Genomic DNA, 25,330 nt, shown 5'->3' with positions numbered 1-25,330 from the left:
GCCAGGGCAATATACTGAGCAAAGGCCCAGATGGCCAACACCCATTTTGGGATGGTGGGGTGTTCCTACTGAGACTGTAATGAATGGAAGCTCAGCACAGAGATCCACTGGGTCAGGTGGTAAACCAAGGCCTATGGAGAAGAATGGAATTTTCCCTCTGCATATGAAAAACTATAAAATGAGCCCGCGCAGGGACTTCTTTTGTTTTTCACTCCTCATGAGTTAAACCTGTCTAAATTGGAGGCTCATCCCTCAAAAGGATGTTTGTGAAGACTTCAAGAATCTGCATATAACATCACTGGCTTCCATTAATGACTAAAATTAATGTATGTAAAGTACCACTTTAACTATTTGTGTCTAACCTTGTTCTTTTTTGTTAATAAACCCTCAGATAGCAGATCTGGCTTTTGTGTGATTATTTGGGTAAGATCTGAGTATATATTAACCAGGGGCTGTGGCTGGGCCCTTTGGGGTCTGGAAGAATTTGTGGTGTTGGGTGAAATGGGTTTAATAACTGCTCACCTTAATTTGGGGTTGTTGGTCTGGGCTGGTACAGCAGCTGGGAAGTCTGTGGGTTTGCTTGTGTGGCTTCTGGCTGGCCAGTGGGGCTGGCAGAAGTACAGTTGTGGCTGGTGGGATTTGCCTTAGTGAGAACGAAATCCCAGCCTGGGGCTGTAAGTTACCCAGTTCTTAAGCAAAGATACCCTGGAGTGATTTCACTAGCTGTGCCCGGAAACCCTATCATAGCACAGGCTGCCAGGTTGCAGTCACTGCTGGAGCATATGCCAGGCAGGAGCCTGTAACAAGGACTGGTCTCAGCACTAGGCCCTGCAGAGAGCTACCTGCTTTGCCAGAGCCCCAGCCTTTTGCTGTGCTGTGGGGAGGGCCATGTGCAGAGCCCAGGTGGCACTGTGGGTAGACAGCAGCAGCGCAGCTGCTCGCTGCTCCCCCTTGGTTACCAGTTGTGGAGGTTAAAAGGCTGTCAAGGGAACGCCTGTGCGTGAACAAGGCACCCCAGCAGCTCAGAGCCTCTGCTACAGCAGCTCTCCCCTTCATGACATAAGCTGGGCATGTTGGTATGATACTGCTTCCCTCCTGCCCATCTCCCCTCCAGTTCTGCTTCTTGTCCCTCCATCTCCACCCAACTCTGCCCACCCCCCCACATTCATCTCCTTCACGACAGAGGGCAGATCTCTCCCACCCTGGCACTGGCAGTGTGCAGGGCCTGGCAGTGCAGGAATCCAGCAGGATAGGTGCCGTGGCCGGAACCGGACAGGACAGGAGCTCCAGGGCTGTAGCTGACAGGGTTGGGTGGGGCTTGGGGACCTTGCAGTCTGACTGTGTATACCCATATCCCTGTGCCACGCTGAGAGGGGTCACCCTGCACCCTGAGCACACCCATGTCACTGCTCCTGACAGCCTCCCCGTTGGGGGGAGAAAGGCGACAGCGAGGCAGGTGACAGACAGACCAGGCACCAGCTGAAGGGCCCTGGCTCAGCTTGTAGGGCTGCACGCCAGGCAGCAGGGCCCTGCCACAGTCCACAGTGATGCTCGCCAGCCAGGGCGAGTGCCCTGCTCTGAGCGCTGGCCACGTAGCGGCAGGGCCCTGCAGCACAGGGCCAGCTCGGTCAGGCAGGGTGGGAGCAGCTGGCTGCCGCCCGCCCGGCGGATCGCTCTGGGGACGAGGAGCGGGGAGGCAGCAGCCGTGGGAAACACCCGGCTGGGCCCGGCAGAGACCAGGGCTCCCCTGCCACGGGCTAGGCTGTCCCTGGCCAGGCCCCGCCCCCCTGCCCGGGACCCGCCCCTTGCCTTGGCTCCGCCCCCGCCCCTGTGCGGGCCCCACCCCTCCAGCCCGGGCCCCAAGCTCGCCATGGCCCCGAAACCCACCCCATGTGCGGGCCCCCCCCGGACCCGGACCCACCCCGGTGTGGCCACGCCCCTTGCCTCGGCCCCACCCGTGTGTGGCCCCCGCCCCTGGGCCCGCCCCCCGTGCAGCCACACCCCTTGCATCGGCCACGCCCCCAACCCTGCGCGGGCCCCAAGGTCGCCATGGCCCCGCTGCGCTTCGCCGCGAACTTGGACTGGCTCTTCCTGGAGCTGCCGGCGCTGCCCGAGCGGCTGGAGGCGGCGGGCCGGGCGGGGTTCCGCGCGGCAGAGGTGCCCGGGCCCTTCGCCTGGGACCCGGCGCTGCTGCGCGGGGCTGCGGACCGGGCCGGGGTGGGCCTGGTGCTGATCAACACCCCGCCAGGTACCGATCCGGGCTGCCCCCCCCCCTCCCCCGGGCTCCCGCCCGGTCCCCCGCCCCAAACCGGGCCCCCGCCAGGTCCTGTACCGGGCTGGACCCCCCCCGCCCCAGCCCCACCCCAGGCTCCCGCCTGGTCCCCAGCCCCAAACCGGGTCCCCACCAGGTCCTGTACCGGGCTGGACCCCCCCCCCCGCCCCCCCCCCCCCCCCCCGGCTCCCACCCGGTCCCCTGCCCCAAACCGGGCCCCCGCCAGGTCCTGTACCGGGCTCGATCCCCCGTCCCCTCCCCTCCCCTCCCCCCCCCAGGCCCCCACCAGGTCCCCAGCCCCAAACCGGGCCCCCGCCAGGTCCTGTACCGGGCTTCCCCCAGTGCCAGCAGGTTAGCTGGGCAGGGGTTTGAGTCTCTCCCGCCTCTAACCTGGGGCTGTCTTGGCTGCTGTCCTGCAGGGGACCAGGATAAAGGTGAAAAAGGCTTTGGTGCTGTGCCTGGCTGCCAGGCCAAGTTCAGGGAGGACCTGGCCCTGGCTGTGAAGTACGCAAAGGCTCTTGGATGCCCCAGGTAGGGAACCAGCCAGGGAAAGTGGGATCTGGGCTGTCGTCTACTCGTGATGGGAGCTGGCATTCTCCAGCAAGGGGCACAGTGGGCCTGCTGACAGAGGCAGGTAGACAGCGGGCTGGGTGTACTGGGCCCCCCTCACCTCTGGACCTCTGCCTCAGTCCCCACCCAACACCCCCTGGTAGGCCAACCTCTGTACATCCCACACCCACAGTTCCACTGAGCTCTACTAACTCCTCCCACCCCTGTGGGCAGTGACAAAACAAGGTTCCCCACCTGGCTGCTGAGCAGAAGGGAAGGGCTGCTAGCTGCCTTGGGCAGCGGGGCTGGAGGAGTTGGAAGGGCACAGCCAGTTACAGCCAAGGTCTAGGCCGGGGCAGGCAGCTCTTATCCCCTACTGCCTTTGGCAGCAGTTACACCTGGATACATCCTGGATTGCGAGGTGTGCTGGTCATAAGCATCTGCGTGGCTTTTAACGTGGCTCAGGGTAATGGTGCAGAGTTAACAGCCCAGAATGTTGACCTGACCTGCACAGGGCAGGGAGGGGCAAGTCCTGGGAAGTAGAGAGTGAGACAGAGTTAGGGGCTGGGGAGGCTAATCAGCTGAACCGGAGCTCCCCCTGTGATGCTGGGACCAGCAGAGCTAGTGGGGTCCCCGGTGGGTAAATGGGAGCTTTGCCAAGAGGTAGAAGAGTTATTTTACCTCTGAACTGGCATGTGCTGCAGGACTCCTGTGTCTGGTTCTGGGGCCTGTGCTGACAAGTTGTAGAGGGTGAGAGAAGAGCCTGATTCCTGGATGAGAACCTAGGCCCTGAGGGAGCAGGTCTGGCTTTTCAGACTGGTTCCCCAGGTGAGGGCTAGGGGGTAACTTGGTTACAGGCGAGAGAACCTACAGCAGGCAGTTGTTGAGACTTTATCAGAGAGATGGGAGCTGAAGTGAGACACACGTGCCCAGAAGTAAGGCCAGGTGTGAATAGCAAGGTGCTGATCCACCGGACCAAGCTATGAAGGTGTATGCCCCCCCCCCCAAGGCTGGCTGGTTTCTTAGAGCTCTCGGACCAGGGTATAACACAATGGGCATTTGTGGGTTCTCTTACAGTAGTGCTAGGACCAGCCGTGCTCCTCTTGTCCTGTCTGTGCCCATCAGCTGCCCCTGCACTGGCCCCGCAGTGAGAGCTGGGAGAGGGGGCAGGGCCAGGCCTACATGGCAGTAGTTCAGTGCCCCGTTCTGGCTGTATTACAGCACAGCGCTCCTGGGTTTGGCTGACATCGCTGGCTCCTGGTCTCTGGGCTGGGCCTGGCACTGCACTAGGAACCATCTCTGGGTTGGGGCATGGCTGCTCCATGCCCCAGAACCCTGGCTGCCTCCACTGCAAAAGGCTGTTCTGTCCACTTGGAAGAAGGGCAGATTCTAGGAGCGCTTCAGAGCCCTGGTTCTGGCCCTTGCATGACTGTAGCTCCTCCGCGGGTGTGGCAGTGCTGTGCTGTGCCATGCCCTTCCTCAGCATTTGCTCTGTTGCCCCCACTTGGCCTGGCATTCTAGTGATGCTCGCTCACGTGGATGTAATTGTGCATCTCTCCCATGAGGGCCAGCAACTCACCCCCAGCTGCACACGTTCACACTGCTGAGAGGCACCCCTGGTTCCATGTGCACGAATTGCTGAGGGGCACCCTTGGCTGCACACCAGCATTAAAATGGGAGGTGACGTCTGGCTCTGACAACCTCAGAGCAGAGGGAGAGGCACTCAGCTGAACAGAGGCCCACACATGTGCATTGGTGCAGCATAGAAGTGGAGTAGGTAACTGTGCCCTGGCTGGTGCTGCAGCTGCTGTTCCCTTCATGCCTCCTGTGCTGGAAGCATCTGGAGCTCTTTCTCTCAGGCTCTGCTCCTGGGTGGCTGCATGATCTGTGAGCGGTCAGGCTGGTGCTGTGCCCTAAGGTGCATCATCTCCTGCCCTGCAGCTGAGCTGCTGCCTCCAGGCTCTTAACCTGCTCTGTCTGCAGGATCCATATCATGGCTGGACGGGTCCCTGCAGGTGCTGAGCGGGCAGCAGTGGCTGTGGAAATGGAAGCCACCTTTATTGAGAACCTCAGGCATGCTGCTGACATCCTGGTTCAGGTAGGCAGGAGGTAGGCTAGCTGGGCCACCTGTGTGACAGCACAGCTGGGGGCAGGGGCCGCAGGCCTAAGCTGATTAGCACTCTGTTCTGAGCAGCAGCCCCTGAGCAGAAACAGCAGCTGTTACCTGTATGGCCATGCAGGAGACTGTTACCCCCTTGCTGATGAGCAGAATGTTTGCACTTGACCAAATTTATTCTGCACATGGATGGAAAAATGAGGGAACACTGACCCCAGCTGCTGCCTGGCCAGAGGCTCTTTTGGCAGTGGGTGTGTGCAGGGAGCCATGCCTGCCCTCCCAGTGATGGGATGGAAGCATTGAGGGACAAGGGCTCGTGTGTGGCTCTGCAGGAGGACATGGTGGGACTACTGGAGCCTATGAACAGCCGCGTTACTGATCCCCACTACTTCCTGACCACCCCTCACCAAGGTAAGGGCCCCTGCCCAAGCTGAGGGACCTGGGCACTTGCCTGGCAGGGCCTTGCTAGCTCCACCCACTGTCTGACTCACCTCTGCTCTCCCCACAGCAGCAGGCATTCTGGAGAAGGTGGGGCGGCCTAACCTCCAGCTGCAGCTGGTGAGTAGCTGCAGCTTGGCCCCTGCTGCAGTGCCCAGCCATGGCTGCACCCCTTTACAGCACAGCAGGATCCCAGCCCCCTGTGCCGGGGGGGAGGGCAGGCAGCACTCAGTCCCTGATGGACCTGCCCCTGTAGCAGGGGCTCATGGAACCATGGGGCAGGGGGTTCTGCTGTGGGTGTGGGGAGAGGGTCCCACAGTTGCTGCCTGCCAGGGAGATGCAGCCATCCTGCCTCTGGAGCCTTGGCCCTGGCCTCAGGCCCTGACTGGTACCTGCAGGACATCTTCCACTGCCAGATCATGGATGGGAACCTGACGCAGAACCTGGAGATGTACTTCCCCATCACTGGTAAGAGTGAGGGGGGTGGAGGGTGCAGGGCCTGGGCTATGAGGGGAGGGTGGAGTCAAGGCAAAGCCCAAGAGGCTGGGAGGAAGGGGCTGCTTAGCCCTGGGGTCGGGTCGGGTCAGGGCTGGGCTCCCAGGTTAAGGGCCCTGTCACCGCCTTGCAGCTAGGAGCTCAGGGCAGTGCTCCTGACAGCTGTCAGGCACCCTGCCGAGATTCTGGTTCTACCCCCAGGTCACATCCAGATCGGGCAGGTACCAGGGCGGCATGAGCCTGACAGCCCTGGGGAGGTGAATTTCCCCTACCTCTTCCAGCTGCTGGAGTCGCTTGGCTACAAGGGCTATGTGGGCTGCGAGTATGCCCCACAAGGTGAGGGGGGTAGGGCCAGGCCTGCAGGGGGACCTCGGGGGTGGAGGCATATCCCACCCAGAGCTCACACCACAGGGGGCTCTACCCCTTCCCCCTCAGACTGCAGGGATGGAGGTGGCAGGTAGAGCCTCTGTTAGAGCTGAGCCCTGCCAGGGCCATCCTCACTGCCCAGCCAGGCATGTTGGAAAGGGGGACAGGCTGGGGCTCTGAAGTAGGGCTGGTGGGAGGTGGTGTGAAGCTGCTGCTCCCTCCTACAGGGCAGGGGCTGCCTGGCTGGGGGGGGGATCTTCTAGGGCAGGGAAGTGGCTCCCAAAGCCCCCCTCTTGCTCTCATTGCAGGAGACACGCTGGAAGGACTGGGCTGGCTGCGAGCCTACTGGGCAAGCCAGGGCCTGCAGCAGCATCAGGACTAGGCGAGCTGGGCCTCTTGCAGGAAGATTCCTTCCCCTGCCCCCCAAAAAAAGCTGTTTAATAAAAAGCCAGGAGGGCCCTAAGCACCTGCTTTGTCTGCTGCTGCCCACTACTGGCTGTTCCCAGGGAGATGGTGGGAGTGGCTGTCACAAGCACTGGCTCCCCTACCCCTGTGTGTGAGAGTCACCCCTTGACGCTCTGCCCATTTACACAGGTGCGCCAGGCCTGCTGGGATGAGGAGAGGAGGGCCATGCCCCACACAAGGGGGGCAGATGCAAGGCTGGTCTGGTTCCAGGGCACTGCTCTTCACAGGCTCCTGGTGGCTCTGGGCAAGGGCAGATAGTTGGCAGAGCTTGCCTGGGCCAGGCTGGGAGCATCTCATCCCTGGTCCATGCAGGGGCTGCATATGCTGGCAAGGAGCAGGCCATGGAGGGGAGGGTAAGGGCCTTCTCAATGCAGCATGCACCTGGTGCAGGCTATGGGCCTGTCCCCACCCTGAGCTATGAGCTGAGACAAGCCAGCAGCCCCAGGCCTGGACAAGGCTTCAGGAACAGCAGGCCTGTGATGCCAGGAGCAGTACAGTCAGCCCTGGTAACTTTCACTGGGTGCTCCCTGGCTGACACCCAGGGGCCCAACCCTGGAAGGGCAAAAAGAGAAGCCAACCCCAAGGTCATGACTCTGCCCCTATGTCCTTCACACTATGCTCTCCCCGCTCCTGTGCCCTGCCCAGCTCCACTGGCATGGGGGTCTCTACACACCATCTTACCCTTCCTCCTCCTGCCCTGCTCTCCTTAACGAGGCAGGGGCTGGAGCAGGCCTGGGGGCTCAGTTCTACCTCCCCCCATGCATAGGAGGGAGTTAAGGGACAGGCTCTAGGCCAGATCCTTGGGAAGGCCCCGGGTGGTGCCAGGCTGAGAGCAAGGCAGCTTTATTTGGCAGTGATGCCAGCCAGTACAGCCTCATAACCCTGCTTTGCCCAGGGCTTGCTCCCTAAGGGCATGCCAACCTGCTCCATCCCATCACAGGGAGAGGCACGCAGTGCCCTCAGGATGGGCCAGGTGTCCCAGGGCACTCTGGGTTGCCAGCCTCAGGCAGCTCTGGTGCCAGACCCATAGGGCTGTGCCTACACCAATGCGAGGTTCCAGGCCCAGAGAACACAGCTGTGACATGGGTGTTGAGTTCCTACTGCCAGGGCCACCTGGGTCTCCATGCCAAATCCATCCAGTGTCCATAAGGGGCAGGGCACCCATGCTAGGCCTTTCAGGGGAGTCCTGGCTAGCTGGAGGTGGGGGAGCCACCACCTACACACAGTCCATTCCTCCTGACTCCTGGCTGCCAGCAGCTGTGGAGATCTTGCCGGAGCAGTGTGGGGTGTCCAGCAGGAGAGGGCAGGGTCAGGCTAGAGCAGCCCTGTCCAGAGGTTGAAGCAGGCCGTGTTGATGACGGATTCCAGGTGATGGTAGGTGGACACCAGCTGAGGCAGGGGGCTCTCGCTGTTCTGAGGCTGCACAGGGAAGGGCTCCCGGAAAACCACTGTCAGGCTCTGCAGGGAGGAACGAGCTACTGCCAGAGCTGCCTCTGGTGCCTGCAGCCCGTCTAGCTGGCCTGGGGACCACTGCCCAGCGCGGGATGCTGACCCCACCAGCACACACTCCAGCAGGACTGCCAGCTGGGCAGAGAGGAGAGCTAGCAGAGGGACAGACCCTGCTGGGTGGGGAGAAGGGTACTGGCTGGCACAGGCTGCTGGATGGGCAGATGCATCCTGGTGAGGGGCAGGGCACCAACAGGCTGCTGCCTATTGAAATGCAGCACGTCAGGGCTCTGACTTTCCATAGCATGGACTGTGCACTTGAGGTCCCCTGGCTGCCCCCTCCCCAGGGCCAATCCCTGGTCTCCAGGAAAGGCACAGCAGGAAAGGGGCAGGGGAGTGCGAGCCCTGATGGCTCAGCAGCCAGTGAATGGGAAATTCCCTCTGGGCACCAGATAGGGCCCCCTACCCAGCACGCCCACTGCCCAAGCAGGGAGCAGCTCTTACCGTCTTCCCCGTGTGAGAATCCAGAAACACAAGAACAAAACAGTCTGTGAACTTCTGATTGAGAACGACCTGCCGAGCGCACGAGAGACCATCCGTCAGGGCCAGCACTGGGGAGTGGGGATCCTGCTCTTCCCCCCGGTGCCAGGATGGTGCCTGGGGCAGGGTTCACGCCAGGCTGGAGAGGGGATGAGGGCGTGACAGTGCCTGGGCAGGTGCTGCTGGGGCAGTGCCACTGGTGCCATTGATAACGCCCCTCGGGGCACAGCAAGGCAAGCAGGAGCCTGGGGCAGGGGACTCATCAGTGGTGGCAGAGACAAGCAGGGGAGGAGGCAGAAAAAGGTCCACGGTATGTAGGTGAGTCTGTTCACAGGAATGGGGGAGACATGTCCAGGGGCACAGGCAGTGGCAGGGGCTGATGGGAGGAACAGGGGACTGGCTGCAGGGCTTGGGTGGCAGCTGGGGCATGGGCAAGGTGACTTGCTGGTGGGGGCTGGGCAGCGTCTGACACATGGGTAGGGATCTGGCTGCAGGCCTGGGCCATGCGCAGGGCATGGGTTGGACCAGCTGCCGGGGTCTCGGCCCTTACCAGATACTGGGTGCCAGTTTCGACATTGTGGAAGTGACGGCAGCTCTGTGGGAAGCGGCTTAGGAGCACTTTGATGAGGCTCTGGTACCAGGGCACGGTCATGGTGAGGAAGCAGCCCTGCAGGGATGGAGAGGCTGTTGCCAGGTCCCCTGCAATAGCAGCAAGGGGCCACATTGCCAGGAACCCTGAAACTCATGAGTGGGGTGCTCACACCCCCAGGTCCCTCCCAGCCACTGGAACATGCCCCACAGCTAGCGGGAGGGGAACTCGGACAGACTTCCCACAGGCCAGGGCTCACCCTGCCTCCCTCCAGCTGTGTGGGGGGCGGAGGGAGTAATGTTCCCACACTCCATCCATGTCTCCACTTTCGGCACCCACAGCTGGGGCTCTGCCTGTCCCCAGTGGGTGCACGTGGCCCACTCTGCCCCAGCTGAGGCCGAAGGGTCCCTGAGGGGACTGTGTACAGATACGTCAGGCCCACCAGCTGGGAATGACAGGGCCCCGGCACATGTCTACACACACACTCCCCAACTCCCTTCAGCCTGGCAGGATTGGTTCCTGGAGAGGTGTGCACCTCCCTTCCCCAAGCCCAAGGCTGATGGCCCCTGGGGATGCGTACACATGCGTGCTGCCCTGGGCTGTCCCTCCCCACCCCATGACACTGGGGCTGATGGGCCCTGGGATATGCATGCGTGTGAGTGTGTGCACACACACCAGTGGTCCCTTGCACATGTGCACATGCACACCCATGGTCCCTGGGCTGCGCGCACACACTGGGGCCAATGGTCCCCGGGCTGCGCGCGTGCGCCGGCGCACACACACTGGGGCCAATGGTCCCCCGGATGTGCTCATGCACACCGTTGCGGCTGACAGATGCATGTGCACACTCACACCTGCCCCACTGTCACTCACCAGCTGGGGGTCGATGTCGGCGATGGACTTCCCGTGCACGGCATGCAGCAGCTCCTCCAGCTCCCCCAGCGACAGCTTGCCCAGCTTGAGCTTGTCAGCGGCCAGTGGCTCCAGCAGGAAGAGGCGCTTCCAGAGGGTGTCCCGCCGGCAGTGGCAGGTGGCCAGCTGCACAGTGCTGCTCAGCTGCTGCTGGGCGGCAGCAGCCTCGGCAGCCAGCAGGGGGAAGAGTGGTGAGGTGTAGAACAGCCCAGGGCCCAGCTGGATCTGGTCACTGCCTGTGTAGAATTCACTGCCATCCTCCCGCTCCACTGCCTGCTGCTGCCAGCCCTGCCCCGGCACCCGGCCCCCCGCCGGCTCCAGCACACTCTCCCGCTGCAGGCGCGGCTGCTTCTTGAAGCGCCGCATGTCGGCTGTCAGCCGGGGGAACAGCTCCCGTTGGCTTGTCATGACGACATAGAAATGCAGCCTGTGGAGGTGACACCAGTGAGAGAGCACCCCACCAGCCAGCCCTAGGTACCGGAGAGTGCACACCCCGCCAGCCAGCCCTAGGTACCGGTGAGACTGCACCCCACCAGCCAGCCTCCGTGCCTCCGACCCTTCCCCGCCAGCCAGCCCTAGGTACCGGTGAGAGTGCACCCCGCCAGCCAGCCTCCATGCCCCCTGCCAGTGCCCGCCCCGCCAGCCAGCCCTAGGTACCGTTGAGACAGCACCCCGCCAGCCAACCTCCGTGCCCCCGACCCTTCCCCGCCAGCCAGCCCTAGGTACTGGTGAGACAGCACCCCACCAGCCAGCCTCCATGCCCCCCGCCAGTGCCCGCCCCGCCAGCCAGCCCTAGGTACTGGTGAGACAGCACCCCGCCAGCCAGCCTCCATGCCCCCCGCCAGTGCCCGCCCCGCCAGCCAGCCCTAGGTACTGGTGAGACAGCACCCCGCCAGCCAGCCTCCATGCCCCCCGCCAGTGCCCGCCCCGCCAGCCAGCCCTAGGTACTGGTGAGACAGCACCCCGCCAGCCAGCCTCCATGCCCCCCGCCAGTGCCCGCCCCGCCAGCCAGCCCTAGGTACCGTGAGAGTGCACCCCGCCAGCCAGCCTCCGTGCCCCCTGCCAGTGCCCACCCCACCAGCCAGCCCTAGGTACCGGTGAGAGTGCACCCCACCAGCCAGCCTCCGTGCCCCCGACCCTTCCCCGCCAGCCAGCCCTAGGTACTGGTGAGACAGCACCCTGCCAGCCTCCATGCCCCCCGCCAGTGCCCGCCCCGCCAGCCAGCCTCCGTGCCCCCGACCCTTCCCCGCCAGCCAGCCCTAGGTACTGGTGAGACAGCACCCCACCAGCCAGCCTCCATGCCCCCCGCCAGTGCCCGCCCCGCCAGCCAGCCCTAGGTACTGGTGAGACAGCACCCCGCCAGCCAGCCTCCATGCCCCCCGCCAGTGCCCGCCCCGCCAGCCAGCCCTAGGTACCGTGAGAGTGCACCCCGCCAGCCAGCCTCCGTGCCCCCTGCCAGTGCCCACCCCACCAGCCAGCCCTAGGTACCGGTGAGAGTGCACCCCACCAGCCAGCCTCCGTGCCCCCGACCCTTCCCCGCCAGCCAGCCCTAGGTACTGGTGAGACAGCACCCTGCCAGCCTCCATGCCCCCCGCCAGTGCCCGCCCCGCCAGCCAGCCCTAGGTACCGGTGAGAGTGCACCCCACCAGCCAGCCTCCGTGCCCCCGACCCTTCCCCGCCAGCCAGCCCTAGGTACCGGTGAGTGCACCCCGCCAGCCAGCCTCCATGCCCCCCGCCAGTGCCCGCCCCGCCAGCCAGCCCTAGGTACCGGTGAGACACCACCCTGCCAGCCAGCCTCCGTGCCCCCCGCCAGTGCCCGCCCCGCCAGCCAGCCCTAGGTACCGGTGAGACAGCACCCCGCCAGCCAGCCTCCGTGCCCCCCGCCAGTGCTCGCCCCGCCAGCCAGCCCTAGGTACCGGTGAGACAGCACCCCGCCAGCCAGCCTCCATGCCTCCTGCCAGTGCCCACCCCACCAGCCAGCCCTAGGTACCGGTGAGAGTGCACCCCACCAGCCAGCCTCCGTGCCCCCGACCCTTCCCCGCCAGCCAGCCCTAGGTACCGGTGAGACAGCACCCTGCCAGCCAGCCTCCATGCCCCCCGCCAGTGCCCGCCCCGCCAGCCAGCCCTAGGTACCGGTGAGAGTGCACCCCACCAGCCAGCCTCCGTGCTCCCGACCCTTCCCCGCCAGCCAGCCCTAGGTACCGGTGAGACAGCACCCCGCCAGCCAGCCTCCGTGCCCCCCGCCAGTGCCCGCCCCGCCAGCCAGCCCTAGGTACCGGTGAGACAGCACCCTGCCAGCCAGCCTCCGTGCCCCCCGCCAGTGCCCGCCCCGCCAGCCAGCCCTAGGTACCGGTGAGACAGCACCCCGCCAGCCAGCCTCCATGCCTCCTGCCAGTGCCCACCCCGCCAGCCAGCCCTAGGTACCGGTGAGAGTGCACCCCGCCAGCCAGCCTCCGTGCCCCCTGCCAGTGCCCACCCCACCAGCCAGCCCTAGGTACCGGTGAGAGTGCACCCCGCCAGCCAGCCCTAGGTACCGGTGAGACAGCACCCCACCAGCCAGCCTCCGTGCCCCCGACCCTTCCCCGCCAGCCAGCCCTAGGTACCGGTGAGACAGCACCCCGCCAGCCAGCCTCCGTGCCCCCCGCCAGTGCACGCCCCACCAGCCAGCCCTAGGTACTGGTGAGACAGCACCCCGCCAGCCAGCCTCCATGCCCCCCGCCAGTGCCCGCCCCACCAGCCAGCCCTAGGTACCGGTGAGAGTGCACCCCGCCAGCCAGCCTCCATACCCCCGACCCTTCCCCGCCAGCCAGCCAGCCCTAGGTACTGGTGAGACAGCACCCCGCCAGCCAGCCTCCATGCCCCCCGCCAGTGCCCGCCCCGCCAGCCAGCCCTAGGTACCAGTGAGAGTGCACCCCGCCAGCCAGCCTCTGTGCCTCCTGCCAGTGCCCACCCCGCCAGCCAGCCCTAGGTACCGGTGAGAGTGCACCCCGCCAGCCAGCCTCCGTGCCCCCTGCCAGTGCCCACCCCGCCAGCCAGCCCTAGGTACCGGTGAGACAGCACCCCGCCAGCCAGCCTCCATGCCCCCCGCCAGTGCCCGCCCCGCCAGCCAGCCCTAGGTACCGGTGAGAGTGCACCCCACCAGCCAGCCTCCGTGCCCCCGACCCTTCCCCGCCAGCCAGCCCTAGGTACTGGTGAGACAGCACCCTGCCAGCCAGCCTCCATGCCCCCCGCCAGTGCCCGCCCCGCCAGCCAGCCCTAGGTACCGGTGAGAGTGCACCCCACCAGCCAGCCTCCGTGCCCCCGACCCTTCCCCGCCAGCCAGCCCTAGGTACCGGTGAGTGCACCCCGCCAGCCAGCCTCCATGCCCCCTGCCAGTGCCCGCCCCGCCAGCCAGCCCTAGGTACCGGTGAGACAGCACCCCGCCAGCCAGCCTCCGTGCCCCCCGCCAGTGCCCGCCCCGCCAGCCAGCCCTAGGTACTGGTGAGACAGCACCCCGCCAGCCAGCCTCCATGCCCCCCGCCAGTGCCCACCCCGCCAGCCAGCCCTAGGTACCGGTGAGAGTGCACCCCGCCAGCCAGCCTCTGTGCCCCCCGCCAGTGCCCACCCCGCCAGCCAGCCCTAGGTACCGGTGAGAGTGCACCCCGCCAGCCAGCCTCCGTGCCCCCTGCCAGTGCCCACCCCGCCAGCCAGCCCTAGGTACCGGTGACACAGCACCCCGCCAGCCAGCCTCCGTGCCCCCGACCCTTCCCCGCCAGCCAGCCCTAGGTACCGGTGAGACAGCACCCCGCCAGCCAGCCTCCATGCCCCCCGCCAGTGCCCGCCCCGCCAGCCAGCCCTAGGTACCGTGAGAGTGCACCCCGCCAGCCAGCCTCCGTGCCCCCTGCCAGTGCCCACCCCGCCAGCCAGCCCTAGGTACCGGTGAGAGTGCACCCCACCAGCCAGCCTCCGTGCCCCCGACCCTTCCCCGCCAGCCAGCCCTAGGTACTGGTGAGACAGCACCCTGCCAGCCAGCCTCCATGCCCCCCGCCAGTGCCTGCCCCGCCAGCCAACCCTAGGTACCGGTGAGAGCGCACCCCACCAGCCAGCCTCCGTGCCCCCTGCCAGTGCCCGCCCCACCAGCCAGGCTCCATGCCCCCCGCCAGCCAGCCCTAGGTACTGGTGAGAGCACACCCCACCAGCCAGGCTCCGTGCCCCCCACCAGTGCCCGCCCCACCAGCCAGCCCTAGGTACCAGTAAGAAAGCACCCCGCCAGCCAGGCTCCATGCTCCTAGCCCTCCCCACAGGGGCATGCCAAGCAATGCCCACACACCCCAGCCAACACCAGGGACCTGGCTCACCACCCTGCTCATTCACAACACCAGGAACCTCGCCCTACAACTGCCTGGACTGGACACCACCCCCAGGTGCCTCTCAGCAGTCAGCCACGTCCCTGCCCCAGGCCTAGACCCTGCCCAGCCAAGACTGGGGTCCTGGTTCTCACCGGAGCATGTGCCTCTCCGCTTCGCTCTGCTCCTCAAACGGTGCTGCACTGTGACACACCAGCAGGGACACGTCGAAGTCATCGTGGTGCCGCAGCCCCTCCGAGTCCTTGTAGGAGCCAGAGCTACAAGCACAAGCAGCGCATTGGGGGCCACAGCGGTTAGAGAGACCTCCAGCTGGACGCAGCAGGAGCTCACCGCAGGGGCCCAGGCAGGGGTGAGGAGAACCAGCTACAGCTCCCCACCCCATACCTTCCAGAGCCCAAGCCCAGCAGCAGGTGACTGGCAGTCCTGCTTGGCCCCAAGGCACCGGGGCAGTGCCAGCCACTCACCTGTTCCAGATGGAGACCAGCGCATATTCATTCTGCTCTGTGCCCGGGGTCCCCTTCCTCCCATCGCTGCCAGCTGGCCGGACCATGCGCAGGGGCTTCATGTGGTAGGTGTTGGCATGGTCAGCGATGTAGTTGTAGAGCTGGTGGGCTGTTATGGTGTTGGTGGGCATGGCCAGAGCGCCTAGCAGAGGAGTTGAGCACACAGAGTGTCTCCATGTCTCCAGGGGCAGGTCAGGCCCTAGTGCTGGACTCCAGGGCAGCAGGTACCTGCTTAAAAGCTCCCGCAGCGCTGCCTGCCCTGACATCCGCCGGCCAGGGCCCACCGCACAGCCTTGCTCAGGTCGCTCAGAGCAGAACCTGTGGGCTCGGGTGGTGGGACAGCACATCCCTGGAGGAGCTGGGAAGGGGGTTGAGGGAGCTGGGCTGGAGCAGTGGCATGGCATGACCCAGTGAGGAACTACCAGTGTGGGGTGGAGAAGGGGCGAATATATGTGTGTGTGTGTGTGTGTGTGTGTGTGTGTGTGTGTGTGTGTGTGTGTGTGTGTGTGTGTGTGTGTGTGTGTGTGTGTGTGTGTGTGTGTGTGTGTGTGTGTGTGTGTGTGTGTGTGTGTGTGTGTGTGGTCGGCAGGGTCAGTGGCACAGCATATCCCAGGAGGAGCTAGGATGTGGGCGACAGCTGGGCTGAGGCAGTGGGATGGCACGTCCCAGGAGCTACAGGGAGGCGGGCGGCAGCACCATGGGAGCTGGGCCCATGTGATGGCTTGACAAGGTCCTGGCTGGGATGACTTCGTGGGGGTTGATCCTGCTTGAAGCAGGGGGCTGGACTAGATGACCTCCTGAGGTCCCTTCCAGCCCTAGGAGTCTGATGGTACAGCATGCTCTGGGAAGAGCTATCGGGGTGGGGCCCGGAGAAGGGGTGAAGGAGCTCAGAGGGACCGGGGGCACAGCATGCTCTGGGAAGAGCTATCGGGGTGGGGCCCGGAGAAGGGGTGAAGGAGCTCAGAGGGACCGGGGGCACAGCATGCTCTGGGAAGAGGTACGGGAGATGGGGTGAAGGAGCTCAGAGGGACCGGAGCACAGCATGCTCTGGGAAGAGGTACGGGAGATGGGGCGAAGGAGCTCAGAGGGACCGGGGCACAGCATGCTCTGGGAAGAGGTATGGGAGATGGGGTGAAGGAGCTCAGAGGGACCGGAGCACAGCATGCTCTTGGAGGTGCTAGGAGGGGTGCAATGGAGCTGGATCCATCTGGCTCAGCCAAGGAAGTCAGGGGCCAGAGGATCCTCAGAATTCAAGAAAGGTGCCTTGTCGTGGAGCCCTGGGCCCAGGTATCTGGGAGCCCAAGCCCTGGCTGGGCCCCAGGAAGCCAGCCACCCCCACTCCAACCGCAGCTCACCTTGGAAGAGATGATTGCGGCCAAATTTGGGGATATCGGGATGGTGGGTGATGAAGTCCTCCAGGAAGCTGGTGAGGTGGTAGCCCTGGCGCAGGGCCATGTGGGAGCCCAGCAGGTACTGGTGCACAATGCGCAGGTGGAAGTCATAGCTGAATGAGTGCACATGCATGAGGTCCCGCACCTTGTCGCACTCCTCCGTGAAGAGCATGGAGAGCTGGGGAGGGGCACAGGGTCAGGGGAGCGAGTAGTGCAAGAGCCCAGCAGCATCCTGGCCAAGGCGCAGGGCCTGGCAGTGCGGGGTGCTGCCCACTCCCCAGCTGTGCCCAGGATGTGCCAGAGAAGCTCAGAGCAGCACAGCACAGCAGCAGGTCCAATGCCCTCCAATTCCAGGCTCTGGTGCACAGGTTCTGCTAAGAGCCAGCCAGACCCCAGCTGGCTCCATGAAGCAGGACCCCATCCTGGCAGCCTGAGGCAGCTCAGCGGCGAACTCACCCACAGCTTGGCTAGCTCCGTGCCACACATCTCAGCCTCCCAGACAGCCAGAACCCCGCCGCCAGCAGAGTCTGGCCGTGGGCTCTGGGAGGAGGAGCCCAGCGACCCAGGCTGACCAAGCAGGGAGTCAAGGCCTGCTTGTCTCTGCACTTCCTGTCTGTCCTTTCCCACACTCGTGCAGCAGAGCTGGAAACCCTCGGCAGATGGCCTGCCTGGGCCAGCCTGACCACACGCACTAGTGACACCCCATTGGAACAGCACTGCTCCCAGCAGGCCTGTGGACAGGAAGCAGAGGCAGATTTCTCCTCTCAGCTCTTGGGGTAGCCAGAGGCTGAGTAGGCTGGAGCACAAGCTAGAGCAGCCTGAGGGGCACTCTGGTGTGTGTTGAATGCCTGCCCTGGTCCAGGACCACCAGAGCAGGGTGCTTCAGTCACACCCCACCAAGTACTGAGCGCACTGAGCTGGCGCCAGTGACTTGTTCTACACAGGGATGCCCTCCGTGAGGTTCAGGGGGACAGCGCAGGCCCATGTGGTTGAGAAATGGGGGTGAACAAGGAACCAAAGAAATGGGGGTGGGGGGGCAGCCCCCTGGCCCCATGCCAGGAGCAGAGAGGACACCAAGCAGATATAGACAGTGAGCCCAGCAAGAGGTACCCTTGCCCCAGGCCTGGTGAGGGGAGCAAGGTGAGTGAGGCAGTTCCCAAGCCCACTCCTGAGGGCACAGCTGACCTTCCGGGAGGTCTCCCCAGTGAGAACCACCTAGCCAGTGCCCAGGGCAGGAAGGGGCTGTGGTCCAGAGCACCCAGCATGCCTGGCTGGGGCAGCCCCAGCCCTGCACGTGGAGACTCTGCAGTACCACTGCAGCCATGGGAAGAGGACGTACCGCGGACTCAGAGATGGAGCTGGGTCCCATGCAGCTCTTGCTACGAGCTCTGGCCGTGAGAGCACCCTGATGGAGAGAGGAGAGGTGCAGCCAGTGGGAAAGGGGACACTGCCTGGCATTGCCCAGCTCTGCCCCTGTGCCCACGATGGGCAGGAGCCAGAGGAAACAGCACTGCAGCTCTGTGGAAGTGGGGCTTGCCCTGCAGGCCCAGCACAGGGGAGGGCAGGCCCTGCCCCTGCAATGAGCCCCAGGCCAAGGGAGACCAAGCAACCTTGTGAGCCAGGCCAGCTCTCCTGCGCAGATGCCCCAGCAGAGGTGGGCACCCCCTGCCCCCGCTGCAGACTCCTGGTGAACTACTGGGGCAGTGACAGGAGCTCATCTAACAGCTCCCCAGAAAGCAGGCTCAGTGTGCCCTCAGCAACTGCTCCAAAGACTTGGCAGACTCCAGCCCAGGGGAGCAGCCCCAGCAATCGGCTGGACACTACACCTGGGTGAGCAGCTCCCAGGAGGACTGGATCCCGGCAATGTTCCCTCCAATCCTGTCCAGCCACATGTGGATTAGATTTTGTTATATGCACCAAGGCATGCGTGAATGTGCGCCCCCGCAGAAACACAACCCTGGCGGTGGGCGCTCTGCTATTCAGCTGGGCAGCACTGGAATCGCTCCTGAGTGGCTGCACCAAGGCACAACTAACAGGGAACGCTGCTCTCCTGCCCCTCGCACAGCTCAGGGGTCTTTGACACTGGCTCCCTGGGGAAGGAGGGCACGGGTCCCATTCCCAGAAGCCTCCTGCACCCAGCCCAGACTGCTAGGCAGCAGCCCACCCCTCACAGGAGACCAGGGAAGTCAGCCAACTCTAGGCCCTATCGCTGCCCCACGAGGAGTGGGGCACAGCAGTGCCTGGTGCTGGAGGGGTCTGTCCCCATGTGCATATTCCCAGCCCCTGGCCTTGGCCTTGCTCCCCCTCGTTCGCATGGAGCAGAGGATCTGGTACTTTTCCTGTAAGAAGCCAGCTCCCAAGCAGCAGCTCAGGGTAGGGGCCTCTTGAAAGGTGGGTGTGCCACCCAGAGCACTTGTGGTACTGCCCTCCTGTCCCGGCAGGCAGCAAGCTGGACCACCTGGCCTGCAGCAGCCAGACCCACGCAAGCACCTTCAGGCCAGCTGTTACCTGCGAGTTGACGGACTGGCCCATGGGGATCCGCGAACACTCCAGTGCATACTGCTTCACACAGAAGTAACAGCCCTGGGGAGAGAGCGCTCTGAGGACACGGCAGCACCCTGCTGCTGACAGCCTCCTCAAGGGCCAGACGGACCCAGCCCACTCCCTGCTCCAGCCACAGCTCTGCTGTGCCAGGCAGCACATCTCAGCCTCACCCTCTTGTCCCAACCACCCAGGAAGACCCTCATCCTGGGGCATAGCTGAGCACCCTCCTGACCCAGCCCTGACTCACCCCTCCCTGCCATCTCAGTATCCCCCTTTCTGCCTCTTGGGCATGCAAGGTCCTTCCTAGGCTGATGGATGAGCAAGTGCACTGGGCAGGTCAGCTGAGGGACAGCTCTGTCTATGCTGGTGCCACAGGCTGCCACATCTCACTCAGGGACACTACGCTGGCGCTCCAGGGAAGTCCTGGGAACTGACTGTCTGGGCACAGAGATCCTGGCTGGGGATGCTCACCTGGAAGCCCAGCTCCATGAGGACAATGCCGCCTGGGAGGGCTCTCTGCAGGTGGTAGGTGGTGACTGTGGGACTTGTGCTCTGCTGAGAAAAGGAAACAGGCTGAGCAGACAGGGCTCTGGCGCCCAACGACAGCCACCAACCACGCCCAGAGCCAGGCAGTACCAGCAAGGAATGGTGGCTGGCTTGGGCATGCCTTGCTTTGGAAGCAGCATATTCCCTGTGCCTGTTGAGTGGGCAGGGGCTCCATGACTCCAGCTGTGGTATTTATCCACGATGTGTGCGCGTGCGTGCGTGAGAGAGAGTGTGTTGTCTGGTGGTGCTGCCTGTAGAGGAGGGTGCTAATGTGGGTCTATTAACCTGCATGACAAGAAACTTAGGCCCATGGTGGAGTTGCTGACACTTGGAAATGAAGCCTGACTGGCTACCAGTGGGGACGTTCTGGCCCCACCCTGGCCCAGGACAGAAACCCACCCCAGCAATTCCTGCCTGGAACCTCTTGCTGAGGCCTGGGCAATGCTAGAAAATTGACTCAGCGTGTGACAAACCCACCCCCTGAACAGCATAGCTAAGCTGGCCTACCTCCACACAGTGCTAGGCTGACAGAGGAACTATTTCAACCCCCTGCCACCTCCCAGAAGCGCTCCCTCTAGGTTTTTCCATCCATGGGCAGAATACATTTATGATGTGCCTGAAGGCAACAGACACAAACGCTGCCAGCTGTGGGTGCTCTGCTGATCAGCTGGTGGCCACCCAAACACTTGGCTTATAGGGAACTCTGCCTCTCCAGGAAATGACAGATTTCCTCCCATTGGTAGAGGTAGCACCTCCTTTGACACGTCACAAGGGCACAGCAGGAGAGGGTAGACTGGCAGCAGCTGGAGCCCTGGATCCTTTACATCCCCATCACAGCCCTGTGTAGCACACTGCAGAGCCCCAGGCAGCAGAGCCCTGGCCACTCCAGGAGCAGGGATCTGCACCCCAACAGCCCCTGTCCAGGGGCCCGGCAAGTGTCACCTCACCTGGCTGCGCCACTGTAGCACTGTAAGGGGAGACACTACCCTGAGCTAGAGCAGGTCTCTCACAGGAGACCCTGGGTCGGTCTCTCACTTCAGCTCTAAGACACCAGCTCAGCTCTTGCCGGGCCTTGCCAGACAGACCGAAGAGCTCTCCTCTCCAGGGCCTGCAGCCACAACCAACCCTGCTCACCCCACAGACCAGACTCTCCTGCACGGAACTGCATTCTGTGCTCTGTGAGGGGCACCAGGCCCCGAGCTCCCGCTGGCTGCAGCTCTCACTGGCAGGGGTTGGGGGAGAGACACAAAGTTGCGGGAGGACCTGAAGGTCAGCCCCAGAGGCAGGGCAGGGAGTGTTGGGTGGCAGCGGTAGGAGGAGGGTGCTGGATACTGGATGGGAGTCCCAGGAAATGCTCTGCTGCAGAGAGCTGCCAGAATCCCACTATTAGCTCCCCTCTCAGCCTGGGCAGTGGCCAAGAGCAGGCCTGTGAGTAGTGCTGCCCTGGCACTGCCCCTCGCACCGCATCTGTTCAGCTCTCACCTTTGGACTGCCGTCTGCTTTGGGCTTGCAGGAGAAGGAGCCTCTCCCCTCAGTGCCCAGAGCTGCCAGAGTGCGGACCCGGGCCGTGCTGCGACAAAACACAAGAGAGTCGTGACCAGAGACTGGCGCGGGGCATCGGCAAGCACCCTCTGCCCACCCAGGCCTGACGCCCAGAATCCACTGACCTGCGGGCAGGTGAGAGGGGCCGCACCTGCACCAGGATGAAGCCCATGCTCTGCAGATACTGAATGTACTGCTGAAGGAAAGCACTGCACATCTCCTGCAGCCAGGGCTCCTCCTTTAGCTTGCAGGGCAGCACCTCTGCTGAGTCACAGCTGTGGCTCCGGTCCCGTCCCGATGCCGTTGAGTCGCTCGAGCGATGGCGCTTCTGAAAGAAAGGGAGGTGGGGCAGTTGGCACCCGCGGTAGACAGTAGCCAGCAGGAGCTGCCCTGTCCAAGGGAACGGGGATCTGCTGGCTGATGAGAGCTGCTCAGGCTGGCCCCAAGCTGCTGCCCTGAGGGCTGGAACAGCCCCAAGGACATTCTGGCCCTCTGCAGCTGGGGCAGAGCCCCTTGCCCAGCTGAGAGAGAGCTGGCTTCTTCCCTGGGACAAGCTGCAGCTCACGGCAGGGTGGGCCCTTAGAGACAAGGCACACTGAGTGCCACCATCAGCAGATGGGGTACGAGCTAGAGGGATCTTTAGTCTGATGCAGAGTGGCCATGATGTTCAACCCTTCCCCTGTCCAACCACTGCCGGTGACAGTCACTCACCTTCCCCTCCAGCCTGGCCTGCTGGTCGGCCTGGATCTGCTGCCGGAAAGAGGGGTCGAAGAGTAGCGGTGTGGCACAGTAATGAACCAGGCGCGAGGACTGCTTCAGGGTCTCCAGATCTGCCAGCTGCACAGTACAAGATGCATAGCTGCAGGAGGCGGCCATGCCCTCCCTCAGCCCAGAGGACCCCCACTTCTCTCCCAGGCCCCACAGGGATGCCTGCCCTTCCAGCGCCAACCGGCCTGCTCACGCCCAGGGCGCCACTGGCTCTACACCCCCTCGCCAGCAGTGTTCCCTGGAAGCTGTGTGCTTGTGAGGCCATTCAGCAGAGACTCAAGTGCCTCCCAGCTGATGAGCAGAGCACCCGTAGCTAGGTGTGTGTCTCGGCGGTGCACATCCACACATGCTCCTGCGCACCTAACACATTTTCTTCTGCACAGGTAGAAGAAATCCATGCATGGATGGAAAAGACTAACGAGAACATTGGCCATAAGCCCCAGTGCAGGATCCCCACCCCCGGGGCCATACCCCCAGGTCCTCTACCCTCCCAGCCTCAGAGCAGGGCGAGGCGCTGCCACCCGAGGGACAGCACTTACACTGATGGGCATGTTGGACTGCGCTGATCTCTGCTGCCACGTCACAAAGAGGTTCTCAATCTTCATCTGCTTCTCCAGCTCTGACAGGGCAGCGGAAAGGAAAAGCCACTGCAGCTGGAGCCTGGGCCTCTCCTAATCCCTGACATACAGCACAGCCTCCCCCCCCTCCCCCCCACTGGAGCTGCAGCGCAGGCTTCCCCATGCCACACCCTTGCTGGGCCGAAGGAGCCAGGGGCGGGGTGGCAGGCTGAAGTGTTGCGGGCTTAGGAGTCCCTGCCCAACAGCTGTGCCCAGGGCTGGACAACCTGGGGGCGCTCCTGTAACTTTACTGGCTTTTTAAATTTAAGTTGAAAGCCATGTCTATCACCATTGTACATAATGGCACCAAACCTTGTGCCGGGGGTCCAGGGAGGTGTCTAATGAAAGCTGGTACTGCCCTGAATCTCTTCGTGCTCCTTGCACACCTGTGCCGCTTTGTAACATGTAGATGTCTGCTCTGTAGCTGTATTAGGAATGTTTTACTGCAGAGATTCACAATAGGAGGTGTGATCACCTTCCCAGGCTGGATGATGGACTAAACAACAAAGACCCGGATGTCAATCCCACATACTATGTAAACGAACTGGGGCTTGCTGGCAAAGTCAGCGAGCAAAGGCAACAGGCCACAGCGGCCCACCTGGACAGGGGGCCCTGCACTGCCTAGTGGAAAAGAAGAGAGTTTCTGAAGAACAGGGTCTTCCCCACGCAAGCTCATCACCTAATAAATGATTTTGTTAATCTTTAAAGTGCTACACAACTGCTCTTTTGTTTTGGGAAGACAGACTAACAAGGCTACCTGTCTGTAACTATTCCCTCCAAACGGCAACCTGTCATATGGCCGTGACAGCGACCATCCTTTGTCTTCAGTCTCCAGACTCCATGAACTGTGCCTGTGTGAACTGGGCTCCCACCCCGCAGGGGGTATGTTTTCAGAGACCATCAAGAAATCACAGCATATAAACACTGCTGGCCTACATCAACTGACGCATGGGTGATGGATCGCTGTAACTGACGCATGGGTGATGGATCACTTCCTATATCACTCTCACCCTGTTCTCGCTTCCCTTCTATCTTAAAAAAAAAAATCTTTAGATTCTAAAGGACTGGCCCAGTGTGCTGTCTTGGATGAGACCCAAGTACATATTAACCTGGGAATGTGGCTGGAAGAATCTGTGTGGGTTGGTGAAATAGGCTTTAAAAGCCTCTCACCTGAGTAGGAGGGTTGCTGGTTTGGGCAATAAGAGCAGCTGGAGAATCTGTGGGTTTGCCTGTGGGCCTTCTGGCTGGCCAGGGGGGCTGGCAGAAGTACTGTTGTGACTGGCTTAATTTGCCTTAGTGAGAAGGAAATCCCAGCCTGGGATTTCAGTGGCCCAGTTAAGCAAGTTTACCCAGGATTGGTTCTCAGTTGTGCCCAGAACCCCCCGTTATATTACAGCTTCCCCCTTTACCTTTCCTCTCCAGGCTCTTGATTTCCAGGAACTGCGTGCCGTGCCAGGACACTGGGTCGTGTGGCCCCAGCTTGGGGCCCAGAGGGATGTCCTTGAGGGTGGTGACATCTCGCAAAGCCTCATCGAAGGGCACCATGTCAGGTGGGAAGTGCAGAGAGGGCAGGGCACGTGTGGAGCTGCTGAGCCGGCCTTGTTCCTTGTTAGCAGGAGGGCTAGGACTCCGGATCAGGGCATCCACCTCCAGGGTGGAGTTCAGGAAGGGGTTTGGCTCCTATGCAAGGAAGACAGAGACCTGCTAGCCAGGAAATTGGATCCAAGAGCTGGGAAAACCCCTGCAGGCCCCTCCAGATCAGCATTTCTTAAACTCTGTTCCATGGAACTCTGATGTTCCATGAAGTACTCGCAGGTCTGCTGCGAGCCTTTGGAAAAACACAATGATGGGCTATGTTTTCTGATATCAGGAGATACAATGTTACTTCTTCATTGCTCTGACACCTGATTAAATCACTTCATTTGGGTTTTGCTGTATTATGTTGCTGTTTGGATTTTTTAAGAACATTTTCATAGGTGTTCCACATAAAAATACGCTTGTTTGGTGACCCATGGGCTCAAAAAGTTTAAGAAACACTGCTCTAGATCATGCCTCACCAGGCAGGTCCCCAGGGCCCAGCTTCTAATGTGACCCTGGCATAGGCAGTGGTGTGCCCACTGGGCGTGGCATAGCCCACCCTCCCAGTTCCATCCCTCTGGCTGCCCTGCTGTGGTGAGAACAGTACCCTGAATTTACCCAAGCCATAAGCTCAGCCACAGGTGCCAGTGGCAGTTCGTAGCACAGTTGTGGTGCGGAAAGGCGCTGAATCAGTCCCAACCAAAGGGCCTCTGGCTAGAGCTCAAGGACCGCTAAGATGACACCTGGTGAACAAGTCGTCACTGGATCAGAATGGGGAGGTTGGACGTTAGGGCTAATGGTTAAACAATGGGGCGCTGAGCTATTCTGCCCATAGGTTCTGTGCGTGCACGTGTTGGGGTGGGGTCTGAGAAAGAAGACTGTGACGGATGGATTCCTGCCCTCTGCACTGGCACGCTCATCGGCGTGCAGAATGTGTCTGGGGAGGCAGCACTAGAAAGCCAGCGACCTGATGGGCAGTAAGTTCACAGCAGCCGCAAAGGTCTGAACACAGCCAGAAGCGTGACCGTTTGCCAGATGGGGCTGAGGAATGGGTAAAGCTGTTTCTCAAAGACACTGGACAGACAAGCTGAAGGCTCTAGCCTGGGGTCAGCACAGCTGATGGGGCATCACCTAGCAAGCTGCCATTCTTTGGTGCAGAAAGGGGCCAGAACAGATTCTGCAGATTCTCTGAAGGAAGGGCAGCAGGAAGCTTCTTTCCCGCAGAGTCCGAGTCTGGCGGGACCTTTACCCGGGGATCCCTCAGGAAAAAGCACAAATGCACCAAACCCCATTTAACAGCACTTACT

The 25,330-nt window shown here is 62.5% G+C and overlaps 2 protein-coding genes across 18 annotated transcripts in view; one reads left to right on the top strand and one right to left on the bottom strand.

Moving 5' to 3' along the window:
• Positions 1 to 2,005: 2,005 nt before the first annotated feature.
• HYI (hydroxypyruvate isomerase (putative)) lies at positions 2,006 to 6,758 on the top strand. Of its 3 annotated transcripts, none has more exons than XM_075003457.1 (8): positions 2,007 to 2,248; positions 2,692 to 2,803; positions 4,805 to 4,919; positions 5,270 to 5,348; positions 5,449 to 5,495; positions 5,774 to 5,843; positions 6,072 to 6,206; positions 6,545 to 6,758. In XM_075003457.1, exons 1-8 carry the CDS (start codon positions 2,050 to 2,052, stop codon positions 6,616 to 6,618), a joined length of 831 nt encoding a protein of 276 aa, XP_074859558.1. In that variant the 5' UTR covers positions 2,007 to 2,049; the 3' UTR covers positions 6,619 to 6,758. The 3 variants fall into 3 exon arrangements, with proteins under 3 accessions (XP_074859559.1, XP_074859558.1, XP_074859557.1); XM_075003456.1 differs by having other exon boundaries at positions 2,009 to 2,248; positions 5,446 to 5,495; XM_075003458.1 differs by lacking the exon at positions 6,072 to 6,206 and having other exon boundaries at positions 2,006 to 2,248; positions 5,446 to 5,495.
• Positions 6,759 to 8,009: 1,251 nt separating this feature from the next.
• Positions 8,010 to 25,330, bottom strand: part of SZT2 (SZT2 subunit of KICSTOR complex) — a 106,596-nt gene continuing 89,275 nt past the window's right edge. For 8 of the 15 annotated variants that reach the window (XM_075003441.1, XM_075003446.1, XM_075003445.1 and 5 more), the window contains 15 exons: positions 23,855 to 24,125; positions 22,368 to 22,447; positions 21,772 to 21,897; positions 21,186 to 21,388; positions 21,001 to 21,088; positions 19,444 to 19,527; positions 18,937 to 19,011; positions 17,768 to 17,833; positions 16,393 to 16,606; positions 14,999 to 15,179; positions 14,669 to 14,791; positions 10,150 to 10,615; positions 9,238 to 9,354; positions 8,652 to 8,720; positions 8,010 to 8,159 (listed from right to left, as the gene is read on the bottom strand). In XM_075003441.1, the coding sequence (XP_074859542.1) occupies positions 8,016 to 8,159; positions 8,652 to 8,720; positions 9,238 to 9,354; positions 10,150 to 10,615; positions 14,669 to 14,791; positions 14,999 to 15,179; positions 16,393 to 16,606; positions 17,768 to 17,833; positions 18,937 to 19,011; positions 19,444 to 19,527; positions 21,001 to 21,088; positions 21,186 to 21,388; positions 21,772 to 21,897; positions 22,368 to 22,447; positions 23,855 to 24,125 (2,307 nt within the window). In that variant the 3' untranslated portion in view covers positions 8,010 to 8,015. The other 7 variants (XM_075003449.1, XM_075003455.1, XM_075003454.1 and 4 more) reach the window with 4 other exon arrangements.

Source organism: Carettochelys insculpta, chromosome 9, assembly GCF_033958435.1.
Source record: "Carettochelys insculpta isolate YL-2023 chromosome 9, ASM3395843v1, whole genome shotgun sequence".
Taxonomy (NCBI): Eukaryota; Metazoa; Chordata; order Testudines; family Carettochelyidae; genus Carettochelys; species Carettochelys insculpta.
The sequence above is the reverse complement of the archived record's forward strand: the minus strand, read 5'-3'. Positions and strand labels throughout refer to the sequence as shown.

Excerpts from the sequence above, each read along its gene's own strand:
- HYI (XM_075003456.1), top strand. The coding sequence starts at position 2,050 with ATGGCCCCGCTGCGCTTCGCCGCGAACTTGGACTGGCTCTTCCTGGAG. Across the intron at positions 5,844-6,071 it reads GATGTACTTCCCCATCACTG|GTCACATCCAGATCGGGCAG; the intron begins GTAAGAGTGAGG and ends TTCTACCCCCAG. Across the intron at positions 6,207-6,544 it reads CTGCGAGTATGCCCCACAAG|GAGACACGCTGGAAGGACTG; the intron begins GTGAGGGGGGTA and ends CTCTCATTGCAG.